The 18831-nt window shown below is 39.6% G+C and overlaps 2 protein-coding genes across 5 annotated transcripts; both read right to left on the bottom strand.

The window, feature by feature from the left end:
- Positions 1–205: 205 nt before the first annotated feature.
- On the bottom strand, positions 206–6870 carry LOC122154964 (heterochromatin-associated protein MENT). 2 transcript variants are annotated; one of them, XM_042808597.1, is made up of 9 exons: positions 6170–6870; positions 5570–5611; positions 4713–4889; positions 4241–4324; positions 3715–3852; positions 3026–3143; positions 2513–2655; positions 1525–1692; positions 206–1182 (listed from the first exon to the last, which is right to left on the bottom strand). In XM_042808597.1, the coding sequence occupies exons 3-9, from the start codon at positions 4878–4880 to the stop codon at positions 769–771; spliced, it is 1233 nt and encodes a 410-aa protein (XP_042664531.1). In that variant the 5' UTR covers positions 4881–4889; positions 5570–5611; positions 6170–6870; the 3' UTR covers positions 206–768. The 2 variants fall into 2 exon arrangements, with proteins under 2 accessions (XP_042664531.1, XP_042664530.1); XM_042808596.1 differs by lacking the exon at positions 5570–5611.
- A 2010-nt stretch (positions 6871–8880) lies between these two features.
- LOC122154963 (serpin B10-like) lies at positions 8881–17900 on the bottom strand. Of its 3 annotated transcripts, XM_042808592.1 has the most exons (8): positions 17651–17900; positions 16049–16226; positions 14805–14918; positions 12963–13097; positions 12446–12563; positions 11928–12070; positions 11236–11391; positions 8881–10332 (listed from the first exon to the last, which is right to left on the bottom strand). In XM_042808592.1, the coding sequence occupies exons 2-8, from the start codon at positions 16214–16216 to the stop codon at positions 9928–9930; spliced, it is 1239 nt and encodes a 412-aa protein (XP_042664526.1). In that variant the 5' UTR covers positions 16217–16226; positions 17651–17900; the 3' UTR covers positions 8881–9927. The 3 variants fall into 3 exon arrangements, with proteins under 3 accessions (XP_042664526.1, XP_042664528.1, XP_042664529.1); XM_042808594.1 differs by lacking the exons at positions 16049–16226; positions 17651–17900 and adding an exon at positions 15317–15477; XM_042808595.1 differs by lacking the exons at positions 16049–16226; positions 17651–17900 and having other exon boundaries at positions 14768–14885.
- Positions 17901–18831: the final 931 nt, after the last annotated feature.

The following is an 18831-nucleotide window of genomic DNA, read 5'->3' as shown; positions in this document are numbered from 1 at the left end:
TAAGACACTGGTTAATTATTAGAGTGTTTCAGCACCTTGTCATTAGTGGTGATGTGATGGTTGGTTTGAAACAGCAAGAGCAGAAATGTGTGTCAGCCATTCATTGTATAGGATGCTCTAAAGGAGCTAGGTGAGTTAGAATCTTGCATAGCACAAACACAGTTCCAAATTCATTTATTATTGTAAATGTAGATCATGGCAAAATAATGAAGTGAAGCATGCATAAAAATCTTATTGGTGTTTCTGTCAATACCAGGACTATCTTAGCTGAAAGCCACTCGTGAGTTACAAATCATACATTTATCAGTGATCCAGGTAGCAAGGAAATTGTGCAGATGTTGGCCAGGAAACAGATACAATTACATTAAATTGAAAATAGAAAGCAGATTTGAATTGTTTAGATCACATTTCAATAAGAGGTAGCAATAAGGGATGTTGCTGTAGTTTTCTTGGTCTTATTGCTGCTTGGGATGCTTATCAACCTCAGCCTTGAGCATTCAGAGAAATAAGGACAAAATGCAAGGTGAACAGAGGTTAGCAATTATACATCAAGCATTTGCTTTCCATGAAAGGCAATTTAATTAATGTAATGGAAAGAAGCAATAGAGAGACAGTCTTTGAGGCACATGGTGGTGTCTGGGTGCTGCCTCACTTAAGAAAAAAGACATATACTTCTAGTACTTATGGCTATATGGTTGAAGGCTGAGCTTTTAACACTACAGTTCATGTTTTTCCTTTGAAAAGTGAACTTTGGGAGTGAGGAATAATTCATTCTACTGGGCAGCAGAGTCTGCCAAAAAACAGGATTGTTTTGGATTTGTTATGTCTGATGAAGAAGTGGAAAGGGTGATCAGCCTTAAATGTCAGAGCATAGTTGATAGCTGTACTTGTGAGTGTTGTAATTACAGCTGTAGCAGCAGCTGCCTCAGTGCCTTTCTCATCAACTGCAACAAAAGACTGATGAATGACTTTGGAAATAGACAAATCCCTCTTATCAGTCATCCCACTGAAATCAGCGTTGAGGCTGAAGGCACTTGTCATGCCCATGTTCTTCAGAGTATCACGGAGGTCATATCTGTCCTCCAGAGAGAACTTAGGCAGGTGCAGATCCACAAGAGTTTCTGTCATCTTCTTTGAATCAGCCCATTCCAACAGCTTCTCAAAGGTGAGTTCTCTTTCCAGCTAGTGTTTAAGAAATAAGAGGAATTTAATGGTGGCAAGGATAAACCAATAATTAATAAACCAATCATTAATTATGACTGTCTTTTTTTTAATCAATTTTTAAAACAGTTTTTTAAATGGCGTATTTAACATTCAGCTGAAAAACACGAAATATAAATTGCTTTCACTGATGACCAGAGAACAGGCTGCAAAGCAAATGTGATGCATAATGCTGCAACTTTTTGAATGCTACTTCTGCCAAATTAATTGCAGAAGAAAGAAAGGGCCATATGGTCATCAGTCTGTCCTTTTTGTTCTGATGACTGAGTGGTGATACAGAATGGATGTAGCATAACTTTTTACCTGCTCGAGACCAGTAGTGCCATCTTTGATGTCGTCAGGAAGTAGGATGAACATACTGAGTTCACGTTTCACATATGGAAGTTCGATCATTTTCAAGTTCATTTTTTCCATGATAAGAACTGGAAATGTATTTTTCATGTACATCGTCTTCACGAGCTTGGACTTATTCTGTAAGGTATTTATTTATCAGTTAGAAATTATTCCTTGAAAAAAGGAATTCCTTGTATAGAGGAAACTTTCAGAAGCAGTTTCTGTAACAGAGATTTGACATTCTTTTTCCAGGGCTTTTCTTGACTGGACAGTATTGCTGATCTTGTCTCTTGTCCCAGAGTATTTTGCTGGGGACTGAGCTAACTGATTTTGTCTTTTCCCCAGAGCATGCACATCAGCCCACAGAGGAGAGAGGAAGGGAGCCAGAAACATCAGCAAGAATTAGGGGGAGGAAGCATTCATGGCATACAGCCACCCAACACCACAGCAGTGAAACAGCTCTGGTGTAAGAGGATAAATGTTATGCAGCCTTTTTGTGATCTCCTCTCTATGGCAACATTACTTCTAATCTCACTCAGCCATGCTCCCATCCAGTGGAGCTGTGCTGCTGCAGCTGTATTCACAGTTGGACTGTGCAGCACAGAGGTGTGGGTACTGTGCTCATCCATAGCATGGCATGCAGTTCCTGTCCAGGAAGCACGGACTCTCAATATCTGATTTTTACAATCTAGCCCTTATACCTCAGTTTTGCAGAAAGGCTTTAAGTGACTGTAGCATTTTTGGAAACTGTGTTCCATCTGGATCTAGTTATCCTTTGCCTGAGCAGCATCTTAATTTCCATAAATGTTGGTGAGCTGACCACTGACACATTTTGCTGTAAACAACTTTTCAGAGAGTCTGTTTACCAAAGAATGGCTAAAGGATGGATGAAATAAAAGATGGTAACAGTAGGTGCAGTGTGCAGTCTGCTTGCTGTAAGGACACCAGAGGAGCTTACCTTGCTCAGGCGGAAGGGTTGCATAGATGTGTGTCCTGCCTGAAATTTCACTTCCCATTCTGCCTTGAAGTAAATGGCATTGACCAAAATCAACCTGGTCACGCTTTTCACATCATCTGAACTCAGCAAATTCTTGATTTTACCTTTTAAAATCAGAAAAGTCAGACTGTACTCCAGTGTAACAAAGTGAGGGAATGTTTTGATTCTTTATCCGCTCTGCTCAACTCCTTACTGAAAAAGTGCAAGCCTCAGTGCCCTACTCCCTGAATTACTTCCGTGCCATAAGCCAGTTAGTCTGTTTGATGTTTGCTGCCCTGTTCTCCTGGCTAGCTGACTGCAATTGGCTTCTGCCTCAAGAAATGCCACAGTCTCATGGCAAGCAACTGGAAGCAGACAGCCACCTACTGCCCATACCAGAAGGCATGACCTGGATGCTACAGTCACAAGTGTGAGAGCAGGGTCCCAACGAGGGCAGCAGGAAGAGGAAGGATGTTGGGGTTGAGCTCAACTTACTGTCTGTTTGTTTTTCCACCCAGGTGTTGATTTCCTTTCTGGTTTGTTCTGGTGCTGTCTTAAAGTTAACCTTGTGTGGCTCTGCTTTATAGTATTTCTTACTGAGCTGTATATATGTCTGGAAAATGGCATATAAAAAGAAAGAAACAAAGAAAGAAGGAAATATTCTGTATTGTACAATATTTTTGTAGTCCAGAAAGTAATTTGTTAGCTGTTGAACTTCTTGTTAACTTTTTGCGCATAGGCAACTGCAGAATGTAGCCTTTTGCTCTCTATTGAGCAGTGAGTTAACGTTTAAGAAATAACCAAAGGACAAACATTTCCCTTCTCTTATTCTGTCATTCCCACTTTTATTTGGAGAAGGAAAGAAGACTGTGCACATCTCCTGGATGTGCTTATTTCAATATCTCATTTTCAATTGTATGTATTGAGATTCCTAGTGATAAAGCTGTACTGCATGAAAAGGGGTCCTGCATTACAGCCAAATGCATTCTTATAAACTGGGAGAAGCCCAAATGGTATTTTTCAGTGAAGTTTATCTGGAAACCACGACTCGTCATCTGTGGCATTTATGGACAGCTTCAAAACTGTTCTATTAATAACAAGTGAATACAATGAATACAGTGCAAAACTTTTTTTTTTTTGGCAATTTTTCTTAATCCTCTTTGAAATAAAACCATTCAACTTACAGGCAGCAATGGATAGGTTTTTTCCACATAGATACGGTTGGCACTTCTCAGTGAGTAGGTGTTTCTGGGTTTGTTGAAGGCTGTCAGGAGCTCTTTGAATCCAGAGTGGATGTTTTCAGCTTGCTCATGCTCAGGGTCCTTGGAAAGAGAAACTGTACATTTACCAGTTGCATTTTTTTTGCATGAAGTTTTTGAAACACGCTAAGGGATAGATGTTGGGGTGGAATTTCTGTTCCTCTCTCTTTTTATCTTTCCAAATTTGCCACCGCTGCAGTTTGCAGGGCTCTGTTTATGACCTGATTAACTGATTTACCATATTGCAAACCTTCCAGACTATCTCAGTGACTTGTGCTTCTATACTTTTGAGTCTGAATGAGTGAAAGGAACTGAAATTGGATGTGTTGCAAAGTAATACTGGGTTTTATACTTTAAATATAAAGAGAGCTGTGAACAAGAAATAGTGGACTCTTAAAACTGTTTCCAGACATTTTAATTCTTATCTTGTGATTTCAGGTCTAACAGATACCATTCTTCTTCTTTTCGGTCTCCCCCGAGAAGGTCTGGCCACAGAAGAGCTTTCAGCTTCCACACCTTTAGTGAAATGAAGAACCTGCAAATAGAGTTTCCAGAGGTAGGAAGTTGGCATGAAAGAATTTGCACAACCTAAAACCTAATAGAGATAAAATGGTTGTCTTGTTTGGCTCCGTATGATAACTCACTGTGCTATCTTCTGATCTAACTGGGGGGACACTGAAGCTGTAGTACATGTAAATCCCATACAGTAACAAGGAATAGTGTTGCTGCCCTCTGTAAACATCATCACAGTACTTTTGTCTGCGCGTTACAAGGCTGAACTCCCTTCCACAGCCATTGCACTCAGCAATAGCAGTGCTTTTGTGCAAACCCAAATGTAGTTTTTCCCTATGACAATGGAACAGGGCATCCCAATAGCAATTACTGGGCAGTGTTGAGCATCATAGCTTCACAGAGCTACTTACCTTTGCCATCTCTCTTGCTGTATTGCCTTTTGCAGCCAGGTATGTCAGGGCGAGAGCAGATGATATACTCCAAGGGGAAAAGAAAATGTTTTTGTCCCTACTGGTCTCATTCAGCTTGTTGAAAAGATCAACTGTAAAGTTGCCAATTGATGCTGAAACCTGTTCCATTGCTACAGCCTGGAAAGAGGCAACAGACAGAACTGTAGTATTTGAGTGTCTAAAATGATGTATGCAGTGCGTATTAGTGAGAAATGTTACATTTGCAATGCAGTGCATAGGTACCTTTTGAAACTAATAGCCTAGCTGTATGTTCTGCACATACACTTACATGTACATACATGTGCCACCTGCTGGGAGCAGCAATTCCTTTTAGGTTTTTGTTATCCATCTCATAATTTCCGATCATTATAGATGTGTCCTCTTTTATAGATCTGCTCTTTTATTCATGTTTCTTTCTGCCTTTGGTTTTCAAAAGTGTGTAGATTTGTAAGCTGCATGTTTTGTTCATTTTCATTCCTAACTCTTTATCAAAGTAATGTTCCCAGGGAAGTTTAAGTAATTTTCATACATGGGACATCTGAGATTTTCACTACCTCATTTTGGATCTAGGTAGAATTAGGAGCTAATACTGAGAATGTATTTAGGTGTAACTCTTGGGCTTATGGAATTTTTCTGGCTAGCAACCTATTTCAGGTAATATAATGTATGACAAAGTTGTTATTTGCTTTTGGAGTGTTACCATTTTATTCACAGAGTCTAACTACAGTCTCTTCTTTACATTCTGGCAATTTTATTTTCCTCAGAAACTGGCAAATATCTATGTGTATAAGCTATGAGCATTCCAAACTTTAACTTACCTGTTCAGTAGTACCTTCTTATGGTGTTTTCTGATAGAGAGACTGGAAAATATTGTTGTTATTGTTGTTATTATTATGTAAAGAAAGATTCATGTTTATTGAATGGCACTGCAGAAATTGCAGGTCTGTCTCTGAAGTCTACAGATATTCATCAAGTTTTTGGCTATCAAACCACTTTAGTTTTTCAGGCAGTCGTTATCGAGTCTATACCAAATCTGTACCATAGAGTGACATTCTCTCCTTGGAGAACCTGACCAAATGAGCATCAGGATAGAAACCTGTCTTACTCTACCCTCTGAGTCGCTGTCCTGATCATGTATTCATACACCTGAAGTATGAGACTCCTTTATCAAACTGAATATTTTAATTAGTAAAACAACTACTGTCCTGACAAGATTTTCCTTCTTGTGATCAGTTATGCTCCCAACTGTTTTCCTTAGCTCACACATTCATTTTCTGTAAGGCATGACATCTAGAAAAGCATATATAAGAAATGACTACAGTATAACCCTGGTACGTTTTACTTCCACTGTCAAGCAGGCTATAGATAACCATTTAAAAAAGATCAGAAAAATTATTTAAATTGGTTTAAATGCTTACCTGTGATCCCGTGAGAGAGAAGACCTGAGTCTTGTCCTGTCAGGTTTTGTGTCTGCGTGTTAAGCAGTGAATAAATTTAGAAATATAGTAGTTTGCACTTCCCTTTCCTTCTCTCCGATGTCAATTCTGTTCCCGCCTACTCAAAGCTTCTCTCTAATGAATCCCAAAACCATCTCATACAGTTTTGTCTTCCTTGTTGATCTTGTTACATTGTAGTTCCTTGTTCATCTTGTTACATTTTTGTTTTAGGCATTTCAAAGGAACAAAGTGGATCATAATCTCATTTTAACTGTTACACCACAATTGTCAGTAGGAGGACAGCAAAGCAATTCACTCGTTCATTTCAATGATCTTCTGGTGTTGTGAAGACAACTGGCCTGTTGTTTAAAGTAAATAAATGTAGTAAAATGATTACTAGATGAACCAGAATGCATGGTTTTGGTTTCTGAATTTAAGCAGGTATTGTAGGACTGGTCCAACTTTCCAGCCTTGTGAAGCCATGACTCTTTGTTTTTTAATAGAGACCTGGACAGTCTTGAGGATTGGGTCCATGTGAACATAAGGAGGTTCACGAAGGCCGAGTGTTAGATGTTGCACTTGTGCAGAAGCAATCCCAGATGTGTATTTGTACTAGGATAAAAACTCATTGAGAGTAGCCCTACTGAGAAGGACTTAAGGATCCTGGCAGATGAAGAACTTAACAGGAGCCAGCAGTGTGCTCTTGCAGCCTGAAAGGCCAACAGTATCCTGGGCTGCATCAAAAGAAGGGTGGCCAGCAGGGAGAGGGAGGTGATTGTCCCCCTGTATTCTGCCCTCATGAGGCCCCATCTGAAGTGCTGTGTCCAGGCATGAGGCCCTAGCACTGGAAATATGTGGACCTTTTGGAACGAGTCCAGAGCAGGGTCGTGAAGAGTAGAGAACTGGAAGACCTCTTCTATGAAGATTGGCTGCAGAAGCTGGGATTCCTCAGTCTGAAGAAGTGAAGGATCAGGGGAGACCTGATAGCAGCCTTCAAGTACCTAAAAGAAGCTTATAAATAAGGAGGGAAATCAACTTTTTGCATGGGTAGATAGTGATAGTACGAGGGGGAATAGTTTTAAACTAAAAGAAGGTAGACTTAGATTAGATGTTGGGGAAAGTTTTCACTGAGAAGGTGGTGAGATGGTGGAACAGGCTGCCCAGAGAAGCTATGATGCCCCATCCCTGGAGATGTTCAGGGCCAGGTTGGATGGGACCCTGAATAGCCTGATCTAATGCCTGATTTAGTCGTTGGCAGGAGGCTTGGAAATAGATGATCTTTGAGGTTCCTTCTAACCCAAGCCATTCTATGATTCTATGAATAAGATGCATCAGCGTAAAATGTCAAGAGCTTACAGACTGAATTTGACTTTAGAGTCAAGCTTCAGAGTGAAGATCATTGGGAGCACAGGCAGAGGCAAAGTCATTGGAGATGTAAGGCTGAACACCTTGCTTCTTGTGTTGGTGAAAAAATCTAATTGCTGGGAATAGCTGGGAAACAGAGAAACACTGCAAAATACTGAGTGCACGGTACTTGTATGCCATGGAGGAAGGCAAGAACTGAAGCAGCCCCACTGGCAGAACTTGAGCAAGGAAGGAGTGAAAAAAATACAGCAGGGATAAATATGATAGTTGTCACTCTGCTGTCCCAGAAAACAGCAGGGCTGCTCTTGGGTGGGTAGGAGAAGGGGAAGGTAGTGGCAACATCTGTAAGAGTCTAAGGGATAGGGAAGGAAAGAAGAGGGAGGGAAGGAAACTATGGTTTGCCAAGCATTTTGCTGTAAGTCTGATTACAGGAACAGTGTGGGTCAAGTCTTCTGAAAAGTCATAGAAATCAGTGTTATGCAAGGCAGTGAAGAAATGTCAGAAATTAAACAAGTGGTGATGTTAGTACAATGAGAAAGGTTATTAAAAAAATTCAGAGTAGAAGAAAAGTCCACTGAATGATTGATCGGAGGAAAAGGCCAAGCTAGAGAGATTCCAAATGCTAAAGAAATAAGCTGAGAGCAAGCAAGCAAGCAAGCTAACTGCCCCTGTAAGTCAAGCTGCACAGGTGCCAGAGAGGATGAGAAACTGAGGTGCTAAGGTAGAATGGATGTTGACAGAAACAAGACAGAAGCTGGTTTATAGTCCAGTGCATGCCTGGAGCAGGCCCACAGGTAAATTAGGTCAGCTACAGCCCTTTCCTGAATGGGAAATCCTCAATTTTTCTAGGCAGTTATTCCCAGTGTGTGCTATTTACCATGAGAAAATGTTGTTCCTCAATGCAAGATTCACCCTCTAATTTGGTTGCCATTGGCCTTTGGTAATGATCCAGCATTGCCAACAGGACATTCATTCTTTCATCTTTGCAACTACGCTTAAAATAGAAAAGGTGGATGGCATTTGTTTCTGAGTTTGGTTGCGCACTGTTGGGGTTTTGTTTCTCGTTGGCCTCCCAGGTATGACTTTTGAGTCTTTATTCCTGAGAAATATCAGGTAGTCCTTGAGTGACTTTTCCTTTGGGACATGAAGCCATTCTGTTAGGTGAAGCAGGACATGTCAGAAACGCCTCTGAGCATAGAGATCCTGTGATATGTTTCACAGCTGAGGCAGAAGGCAGTGCTTGTGGAGCTTTGTGAGGATACAATAGAGCATTTGCTTCGCAACACTCTCCCTATGTTCCTTCCCATTCCCAAAGGAGCCTGGCCACATGGAATAATACAGAAAAGACCCACCATCAGTCAACACTCCTCTCTCTGCCAGCAAAAAGGTATCCTACCTTCGTGGGAAGGGATGTTTATAGTGAGATGCTGTCAGTGTGTGCAAGTGCTGTGAAGAGGCCCGGTCCTTTTCTCACCATTCTGAATTCAGAGAAGTAGGAGCAACACTTGTGTTCTTAGATGTGCATGACTGATTGGGAATTCCCCCTCCTTAGGAGTAAGAGCTGTGAAAGCAGTGAATATGTAGGGAAGAATTTGCATGAAATCTTTCAGACAGCACTTGGGGAGTTAACGTTACAGATTTGATTCTCCCAGTTGGTCTTGCCTTCAAGCAGCAAAATAAGTGGCAAAGGAGTGTAAAGCAGTGCTGGGCTGCAACAGTGTTGAATGAATTAAAGGTTAGGACAAAAGAGAGCATTTCAAGGTATGTGTTTTATTTAACTCTGGTTCTGCATTGTTTGGTATTTGCCAATTTATGAGGGTCAGAGATTAGAAAGTACATGTGTTAGCTCCTTTGTGTGCAAGAGCAAACCGACAGTACCAGCAACACAGAGGATTTTGCAGCTTTGTTTCATTACCAGCCATGCTATGTTGTGAAGCTGATTTAAAACTGAAAAGGCTGTGGTAGAGGTGGCCTGGGACAGTTAGCTTTGAAGAGGTGTGACAACTTTATACAAGAATGAGTTTCTCCTGCTTCTTTTCTTCTTATGTGCAAAAGGAATTGTATCGGGAAGTACTGTTTTAGATCAGCCTTGTCTGTTCTGCATTGTAGCAGTTCTGGTTTGGAAAGCACTGAAAAGACACATCCATGTTGTTCAGTGTGCAGTTTGGTGTTTTGTAGTGCTGTATAATATGCTTATAAAGGAAAATGAATTAGAGGCTTGAATTCATGTTATTTTTAATATGAGCTCTCTTCTAGCAGAGATTGTCAATAGTGCAGGAAAATTATGGTAAAGTTCACAGTCTGTTGAGGTGCTCTTCGTGGCATACATTGTGTACATCGTTGTTGTAAGGGCTTGTTTATTAACAGTTGATTTTCTAGGGGGAGCAGAACCTTCCAAAGAAAAGGATGCACTTGGTCTTGTTGTGTCTGATAATGAAGAGAAAAGGGTGATCTGCTACAAAAAAAACTGCAGCACCAAGGCTTCGTGATGCTAGAGATGCTGAACTGGCAGCTGCTGCCTCTGTGCCTTCTTCATTGACTTCCACATAACATTTGTGAAAAACTTGTGACAGAAACAGGTCAGCATTCTCTGACATTCCCCTGAAATCAGCTTGACCTTCTGTGAAAGCGTCTTCTATCCCCATCTTGCTCAAAGTAGATTTCAGGTCATATTTCTCTTCTATTGTGAACTTGGGCAGATACACTTCCATTTTCATTTTCTCCATTAATTCTGGACTGGTCCATGCAGACAATTTTTCAAAAGTCAATTCATTTATTAGCTGCAGTTAATTGAAAAGAGAACCAGAAAAGTTACACAGTGTTCAAAAAACTGATCCCTAAGGGTTATTTCTTCTGTATTTTTATTTAAGAACTTTTCAAGCTACGAAAATTTTGTACCTTTTTTTGTAGAAAAAAATGGTACTTTTCAAGTACAAAAAACCATTAGTGAATTGCCAACTCTGAAATATTTTCTACTAGGAAGGAATATTTTGCTCTACTGTATGCCAGTGCAGCATTTGAACTGTTCTCAGTGATCATCAGGAAATGTAGAGGGGTTAAATATTTGTAAAACAACATCACCGTCAAGTAACAGTAGTCTGTTTGACTTGGTGCTCACATTTCTGTTTTCTGTATGTCTTAGAATTTAGTGAAAATAACTTTTTTTTCTACAAAGCACCCATTAATATAAATGAGAATTTCACAATAGTTTACTATCTGAAGTCGGGTTCAGTGTGTTTACAGAAGGTGGCAGTGTGCATGTATATTAGCTCTGAACATCATAGAAAGTAATGCAGGGTGTCTAGGTTGTGCTCTTCTTTTTAATTGTAATAATATCCATCTGAGTCAGTACAGACAGTCAGCAGAACTGTCTTTCTGTCCTCACTGTTCTTCAGCTAGAGTTAGAGCCAGTCTTGTTGGGTTTGGGCTACATATTTCCAGCACTGATCAACATTAGAAAGCACAGAAGTGCCACCTGCCAGGAGCTAAAAAGAAAACTAAACAAAACATTCAAGAGGTTCAATTTCATAACATTTGAGCAAGTTTGAGGTTTGTTTTTCCTTGAGCCTCCTTCAAGGAAACCTTCCTTCCTAGAAATAAGGCTGTAACCTAATGTTTTACCATGGATATGCATGAAAACATTCTTGTTTCTCACACAGTTTGAGCTTACAGTTACCCTTTACCTTTTGTAGGCCAGTGATATCCCGTGGCAGCAGGATGAACATACTGAGGTCGTTATTGACGTATGGAAGTTCAAGAACATCAGTCTGGACTGATTCTACGTAGGTCCAATTAAATTTATCAGCCAGGTGCATCATTGGCACTGGTTTAGTTGTATGCTGCAAAAAATCAAATGAAAAGCTTGCTATTTATACCCAGAACAGTAAAAGACTACATTGAATAGCATGGGGGAGGTACATCCCTGTGGCTCTTAGAGAAGCTGTAGGATCTACAGAGTGTCCCTCTCTTCTGGGAATGCACTTGGAGGCTAAGAAGGCTATCTTAGCCAGCTAGGATGATACATACTTACTGGAAGCTCTGTTCCACTCTGATTCATTGTATGGTTAAAAATGAAAATATATAGAACTAGTTCATACAGTTTTATACACATCTATGTTTTCCTGCTTTAAGAGGTGTGTGGAAGTTTGTTTCAAGCTGGCTTATGTTAATTTTATTTGTGCCTTGGGTGCTAGCATGTGTGTGCAATCTTTGTACTGAAGGTGTTCTATGGATTTGTTATGGATATAACATATGTTTTAAACATTCTAATTTTAGTGCAGTGTGGATTTAAAGAATGGCAGGAATTTATCTCCTCCATCTTTTTCACTGTTTTTTCAACCTGCAGTCTGGTATATAAGGCAGTATGTTACCATACCGTATTTATTCTGAAAGGCCTTTGCCTGGTTTCTTCAGCATCAAACTTTGTTGCCCAGTTTCCTTTGAAGTAGAGTGCATTTACCAGGACTAGCCTGGTGAGTGAATCTATGGATCCAGGAGGCAGCAGACTTTTTATTTTACCTACAGAAAACCAAAGAACATTTACATATTTGTGCACCTTTACTGTTTCAGAGTAAATGTTGGCATAGTTAATGAAGAAATAAGGAAATCTGAAGTGTTGATTTGGCATGCTTCTAGCTTGAGATTATTCACAAATACACGACAACATTGTTTTTATAGAGAAAGCCACATTCCTTTCCCATTCAAATGGAGAAAGATAATTTTACTAAGGTTTTCCAGTTTCCATTTCCAGCAGATGATTACTTCAGCAAAATTGTTCTGATTTCCCTTTCTGAGTTAAATTGTTTACCTGCCTTGGGCCCTTTGGGCACAGAGAATTTGTTCATGACTAAAATTGCTTCCTTCAGAACTGGGAGAGGAGATGGTTGAGCTTACCTTCAGTCTGGTGTTCAACCCTGGAATTGATCTCTCTTCTGATTTCATTTGCTGCTCCCACAAAGTCAACTGATTGTGGTTCTGCACTGTGGTATTTCTTGGCTAACTGTAAGTATTCCTGCAGTGGAAGAGAGACATCTGTCTTATGTTTGTTGCCTGCCACGTAAATGCCAACAAATAACTATAGCCAAGTGGAGAGAACAAATAAAAATTATACAGGCTACAGCATTTTGTCAGAAGAACACAGTACTTTTTTAATTTGGAAATGCATAATTTAAATGTTTTTGCCTAGCCACAACTGTGAATCACACAAATTAAATACACCTCCTAGAAAAGTAAAATCATGATATCTAAATTCTCAAGAAGAACCTCGCAGGAAGTGTGCGTGAGAGATAATAACACAATTTGCAGATGTAATGAAAATATTTGAAGGTATATAAGTTATTATTGTTTGTTGTCATAGGTAGATCATAAAGTTTGACACACGCAGTATAACATGAATAAATGGCCTACGTACCTTACTGAAAGGCAGTGACTTTTCTCCATATAACTGGTTGACACTTCTGAGCAGGTAATTTTTAGTGGGTTGGTTGATTTCCAAGTTGAGTGCTTTAAACCCAGCATGGATGTTACCTGATCTGCCTATTTCTGTCTTGGAGACAAGGAAATAAGGGTTATGCATTTCAAAATTTCTAAATTCGTTCCTCGTGCAGCTCTATGTAAACTATTACTATTCAGGTGGTGTTGACTGTACTGCAGTGCAAGATGTGTAATAACTCAGATATAAAAAGATTGACGTGAATTTACTAAAAGTTTCACAATGCTATAGACTCTGTAAGAGCCCTGGAGTGCAAGTTGTAAGAGCTTAAACTGTGTAGAATGTTTAAGGGATTCTAAATGGAGGTTGCAAAAGCAAGTACATCAAAGAGAGAGACAGAATGTAATTGCTAAACTATACATGAAGACTTGGCTGTGTGACTCCTGGTAAGATTTATAAAAGTTAATTATGTGGTAAGTTTTCCCCTAACTTTTTTAACCTTCCTCTAAATAGTCATATTTTGCAGATGCTTTTTGTTGCAGTAATTGCAATAAATTCTTCATATTTAAGTAATAGGATTAAACAAATGCAGACTCAAACTGTCAAACCAGCTTGAGGAAATGAAGCTGTGAATTATTGAACTAAAAAACTGGACCTGTGTTGTATTCATCTTGTTACTACAAGAGAATCAGAGGCATGAACAGCCATCTAAATTTCTAAGCTGTTAGAACAGTTTCTTTTCACTGCCTAAAGTGCTCCATAGTTCTTACAGTTCAGACAAGCATTACTCATGAGAAACAATCCATCTTCTGTTCATGCAGTGTAAATGGGTTGTTGGTGTAGTCCCCAAAATTACTCTTCCCACCGTGGCTGTAGACCCAAGTTCCCATTTATCAGAACTTGCCACAGGGGTTTTGTGGATAGACTTCAGGGAAATGATTTACCCACAGAAAGAAAAAAGACTGATGGGAAAGAGTAGGGAGAGGAACTTTTTACCACAGTGGCTGCATTGTCAGTGAGGAAAAATGGCTTTACTCACTCAGAGTGTGATTTCCAAATTTTCTGCTCACTTAAATTAAGTCTATTTTGAAAAAAGATGCCTGCCAGTCTGTCAACGAAATATCTCAGGAATACGATAGTTTCCATTTCTTTAAGATTTATTGCAAAGTCTACCTTAGGAAATTCCAACATGCCAGTTTATTTACTAAACTTTCAAATGAAATAGAAACTAATTTCTGAAATGTATCAAGCACAGGTAGCCTGTAAAAGATACTTCTGTAGTTGTTTTTTTTTGTTGCTGTTGTGTTGATGCTGCAATCAAATGTGTGGGAGAGTAGTATTGTTTTGATTTGTTCTGAGATAGGGACCGTGCCTGTTCAAAGAACATGTTGCTAAATAACTAGCTATTGAACAGTGATAGTTAAAAAGGAAAGAAAGAAAGAAGAAAAGAATGAAGGAAAGATTGAAAGAGAAAAAGAGAAGGAAGAATGAAGGAAAGAGGAAAAAAAAGAAAGAAGAAAGAGGAAAAAAAAGAGAGAAAGAAACCTCTCCTCAAAGCTGAAGGGAGAAGATCAAGAGATCCATTGATAGAGAATAGCCCCATCATTACATTTCAGATTTCACAAATTCGAGGTTAAATTTTGCAATTCTACCTAAAAATGGGAAACATGTCTCAAATATTGCATAAGATGAAGGTATCACAGGATGCTATACCAAATAGTTGTGTATACTGCATTTACGGAAGGCAAGCAGAGAGACAAAATAAAAGTGAGGGAATGTGTTACCATGACCATTACGTGATCATTGGACTTGGTGATCTACCTTCTGGAAACAGGCACGGCGATTTGATAGGCGCTCGTCTGTTCTGGAATAGACTTGCATTCTTATAGTTGTGGTGACGTTTCTGGCTCCTTCAGCTTCGTTGAAGTAGAGTACCTATAGTGGAAATTGCAGTAATCAATGCAGTAACAGAAAATTTGCTGTTTCAGTGAAAACTTTCAGTGATGTCATAGGTCTGGTGATGAAAAGACAACACCAGATTTTACTTTTGAACCCCTGTGTACAAGATGTCTTGAGCATACTTAGATGAGGGTTGCAAGCAGAACTCTCTTGTATCTGGTATTTCTAGAGGAATTTGCCTGCTTCAAGTTGGCCCTTGTACTCACAGGATTATACCTGGGAAGGGCCAGTTATTTCAAGGTGGAAACTACCAAAGCATAGGTGTGAACGGAGAGCCCACTACATGTCAGAAAACACTGGGAGCAGATTCATACCCTACATGCCTTCCTCTGGGCATGTGCACCTTACCCAGGCTACAAAACTGTACATCTAACCTTGGAACATTTTTTCAGAAGCCTTTTGTTTTGTTTTGCTTTCCCTTCTTCCTGACAGAAGATCTCTCCTTTCTTTGTGACCCTGCTGGTCCTCATTTGTCCTGTAGCTCAATAGTTGGATTGCTGCTTTAGCAGGCGATGCAGCTTCGTGCCTTAGCAGATGCCAGTTCACCAGTTCTCCTGCAGTACAGGCTAGGTAACCATGTTTGCATTGGGACTGTTCTCACTGCTGCCTGTTGAAGCTGTGAACTTTGCACAAATAGAGTTTAGGAACTTCAGTAGGTGATTTTTCCTGTAAAATACATACTCAAAAGAAGGGGTTGTATAATCACCCTGTGTTTCTTCTCTGACCTTGTGAGTTTGTAGATTTATGTTAGCAAAGCTCAAAACTTACTAGAGATATAGCAAAGGGTCTTTCTGCATAGGGCCATTTCCAAAGAGATGAGACAGAAAATGAGAATTTTCTGGGGCAAGGCAGGTGGAGAATCCAAGTTTCTCTCTCACTGGTGAGTGCTCAATTATTGAGCTTTGGGATAAAGAACCCTTCTTTCTAACAGTGTGATTTAAAAGGAGAGAGTCTGCAGTGACTAGTGCCACTGCTCCCATTTGGTGTTTGCAGAAGCTAGTGGAGGCTATGTCTTTTGACCTGTATATGGTTTTCCATTGATGCATCATGGTCAATTTCTTTCAGAGAGAATGTTACTCTAAGAGATCAACTCTTCTCAGACTCACCTTTGCCATCTGATCTGCAGTGTTGCCTTTGGCTCCCAAATACACAGTAGCGAGGGCAGATGAAATACTGAAAGGGGAGAACAAGATGTTCTCATTGTCATCTTCCTGACACTCATGTTTGAATAAGTCAAGAGCAAAGCTTGTGTTTGCTTTATTTAAAGCTTCCATTGTTCTGAACCTGCACAGAAAGGGACGAAAGATGTTATTAGCTAAGAATTAGTTGTGTTTACCATATGTCTGCAGGCTTCCTTTCAGTATTTGAAGTTTATTTTATGATTTGTAGGTTTTCTAGAAGTATTTTCAACACTTATTGACTGTGGAAGATTGACAGTGCAGCACAGTGATCCTTTGAATGACTGAGAGTCACTGGCAGTGTATGTCCAAAGGCAAAATCTAGACTGTGCCAGTATTTTCCTCAGCTCTCCTCTGACTTCAGGAAACTGAATGAAAGCATTCTGACCTGTCAGCACTGGTACGGTATTCATTTCTGCCAAGTATGTGTGTTGTTTGTAGTGTATGAGTGAACTCTCCTTGGATCAGCAGAAGTTCACTTGGAAGGACAGGTATCCGTGCAAGGGACAGTCAAGAGGAACAAATGAAAATTCATCAAAATAACGTGATTGCAGTGTTGTACTAAAAGAAAAAGCATGCAATTTATAACTATATGGTGAATTCTATGTAAGCAATATCATGATATGGTAAGGATCTTACAGATGGAAAGAAGAGAGTGTCTCTATGAAAAATGAGGAGTATTAGCTACTAAAAGGTTATATGAAGTGTAGCATAGCCCATTTCACCAACGACACTAATCAAACTCAAATGATGCAGAAAAAGCAGCCTCCTATTCCATTCTGTATTTGTTCATCAGGACATTTATTGCACTGTTCTTTACAGTATCTTGGAGTGACATATGATAATGTTACTCACTGGTGCATGGGCTAGAAGACGCTGAGAGATTGTTTCTTATGACTACTGGTGCAGGAGCCTTTTGGTGCTCATAACTGTAGTGAGCAAATACTCTATTCCTTTAGGATACAAGAAAATATTGAAACACTAGGCAAGCAGTCTCTAACTACTGTGTGGTAAGAAATTTCCTGAATTCCATTTTTAACTTTCAAAAATTTCCTGAAACTGTGTCTTAGGGTGCTAGCTTCCCAGTTCTGCAAAACAAAATTTCCTTACTCAGTAGAACATAAGTGCTGTTCTTTGTTCTTTGCATTGCAGTTGAAGCTGAGAGCCTTAGGTATGTAATAGGAGCTATTCTGGTTTGCACAGAATGGCCATAAAGATGTACTGACTGTGTCTTGATGTACATGAGAACTGAAGAGCACAGGAACAAATGATCTAAGTTAAGCAAACACAGTGGTTCTTATTCTGCTATGATATACATGTCTGCCAGTGAGAATTACATAGAATAAGTTGCTCTTGCTGCATATTTCTCAGACTTGCTTCTTCTAGACCTTACCTATGCCATCTTAGTAAAATTCTTCCTCAAGTATTTGTTCTTTTCTATTCAGATTTCTTCTGCCTTTTTTTCTATGCATTTGTCAACATCACCCAAGAGTACATGAAATAAACAATCTCTAGAAATAATTACAGTACCTTATTTTGTGCAGGGAGGAAGACTGCTGCTCTGGGTCTGTCCAAGGTTTCTGCAGTTCAGATGGTGGGTAGGCTGAATTTATAGTCTGCCTGACCTGTTCTTCAAAGGTTCTTATGACTCATGACTTTGCAATTTATTTTGCCCTAAAGGCCACATCCCTATGGAAGAACTGAATCATCTCAGAGTAGGATGTGAAGTGACGGTGAGGGTAATACCATACAAGAACCTTACAAAACTGACTGCAGAAATATTTCTATAAACGTTTTTGTGGCAACAGGCTAGTAACAACTTGAACCATCACTGCTTGAAACAACATTTATTTTGCAATTTGGAGGCCAAAAAAATGCAGTAGCTGACCTACTTATGATTCCTCTAATAGAAACAGTTTCCGAAGAACAGAGAAAGGACAGTGACATCATATTTGTGAGTTTTTGTATTGTCCGTTTCCTAGTGATAAGAAGTTGGTCATTTCTGGTGGGCTTCTATTTTAGTAAAGTGGATTTTGTTAATCTTGGAGGATTCTAAAACTGTATAAGCAGGGAAGCATTTTCATTGTGAGATAACAAAGGTTGAGAAACACTTATCAGACACTTTTCTTATCGCTGCAGCAACACCAGAACCTGATGTGGGTTTCAGATTAGACTTGTTTGTTTTTTTTTCTGCTGCCTCAGTTTCCCTATTCTAAGTTGAAAGCAATTGTTTGCCCTTTGTAGCATTTCAGAGATGTATTCTTTACTTTCTCCAGAAACTGATATTCTATTGAATACTCTTTTTCTTCTTGCCTTGGCTACTGAAGCATTTCCATTGCTAATTCTCCTCACAGTCACACTGTCCTTACCTCCATTGTCCTGTCTATCTCAGCTCTCACCTCTGACTGAAAAATCCTATGTAACTCTGCCCCTTATTTCATTCTTTACCTCCTTGCTCTGTTGAAAATATCACCTTGAACACCTGGATAAGAGCTGCTTGTCTTTGAGGGATTCCTCCTCAATATTGAGAAAGACTCACCCCAAGGTCTGTCTTCTCAGTGCAAACTGCTTTCTGAAACCTTTCGTCTGCCCTGAGGTCTATGAATGTGCACGTGGGCTTATTCTGTAGAGGAGTGGCTGGCACAGTCTCTTGTGCTAAGGACTGAGCTATGGGATTATCTGCCAAATGTTTTATATGGCAGAAGAGGTTG

This window comes from Centrocercus urophasianus, unplaced genomic scaffold (genome assembly GCF_019232065.1).
Source record: "Centrocercus urophasianus isolate 14NV4802_14NV808 unplaced genomic scaffold, USGS_Curo_1.0 seq_11, whole genome shotgun sequence".
NCBI classification, from domain to species: domain Eukaryota; kingdom Metazoa; phylum Chordata; class Aves; order Galliformes; family Phasianidae; genus Centrocercus; species Centrocercus urophasianus.
The sequence above is the reverse complement of the archived record's forward strand: the minus strand, read 5'-3'. Positions and strand labels throughout refer to the sequence as shown.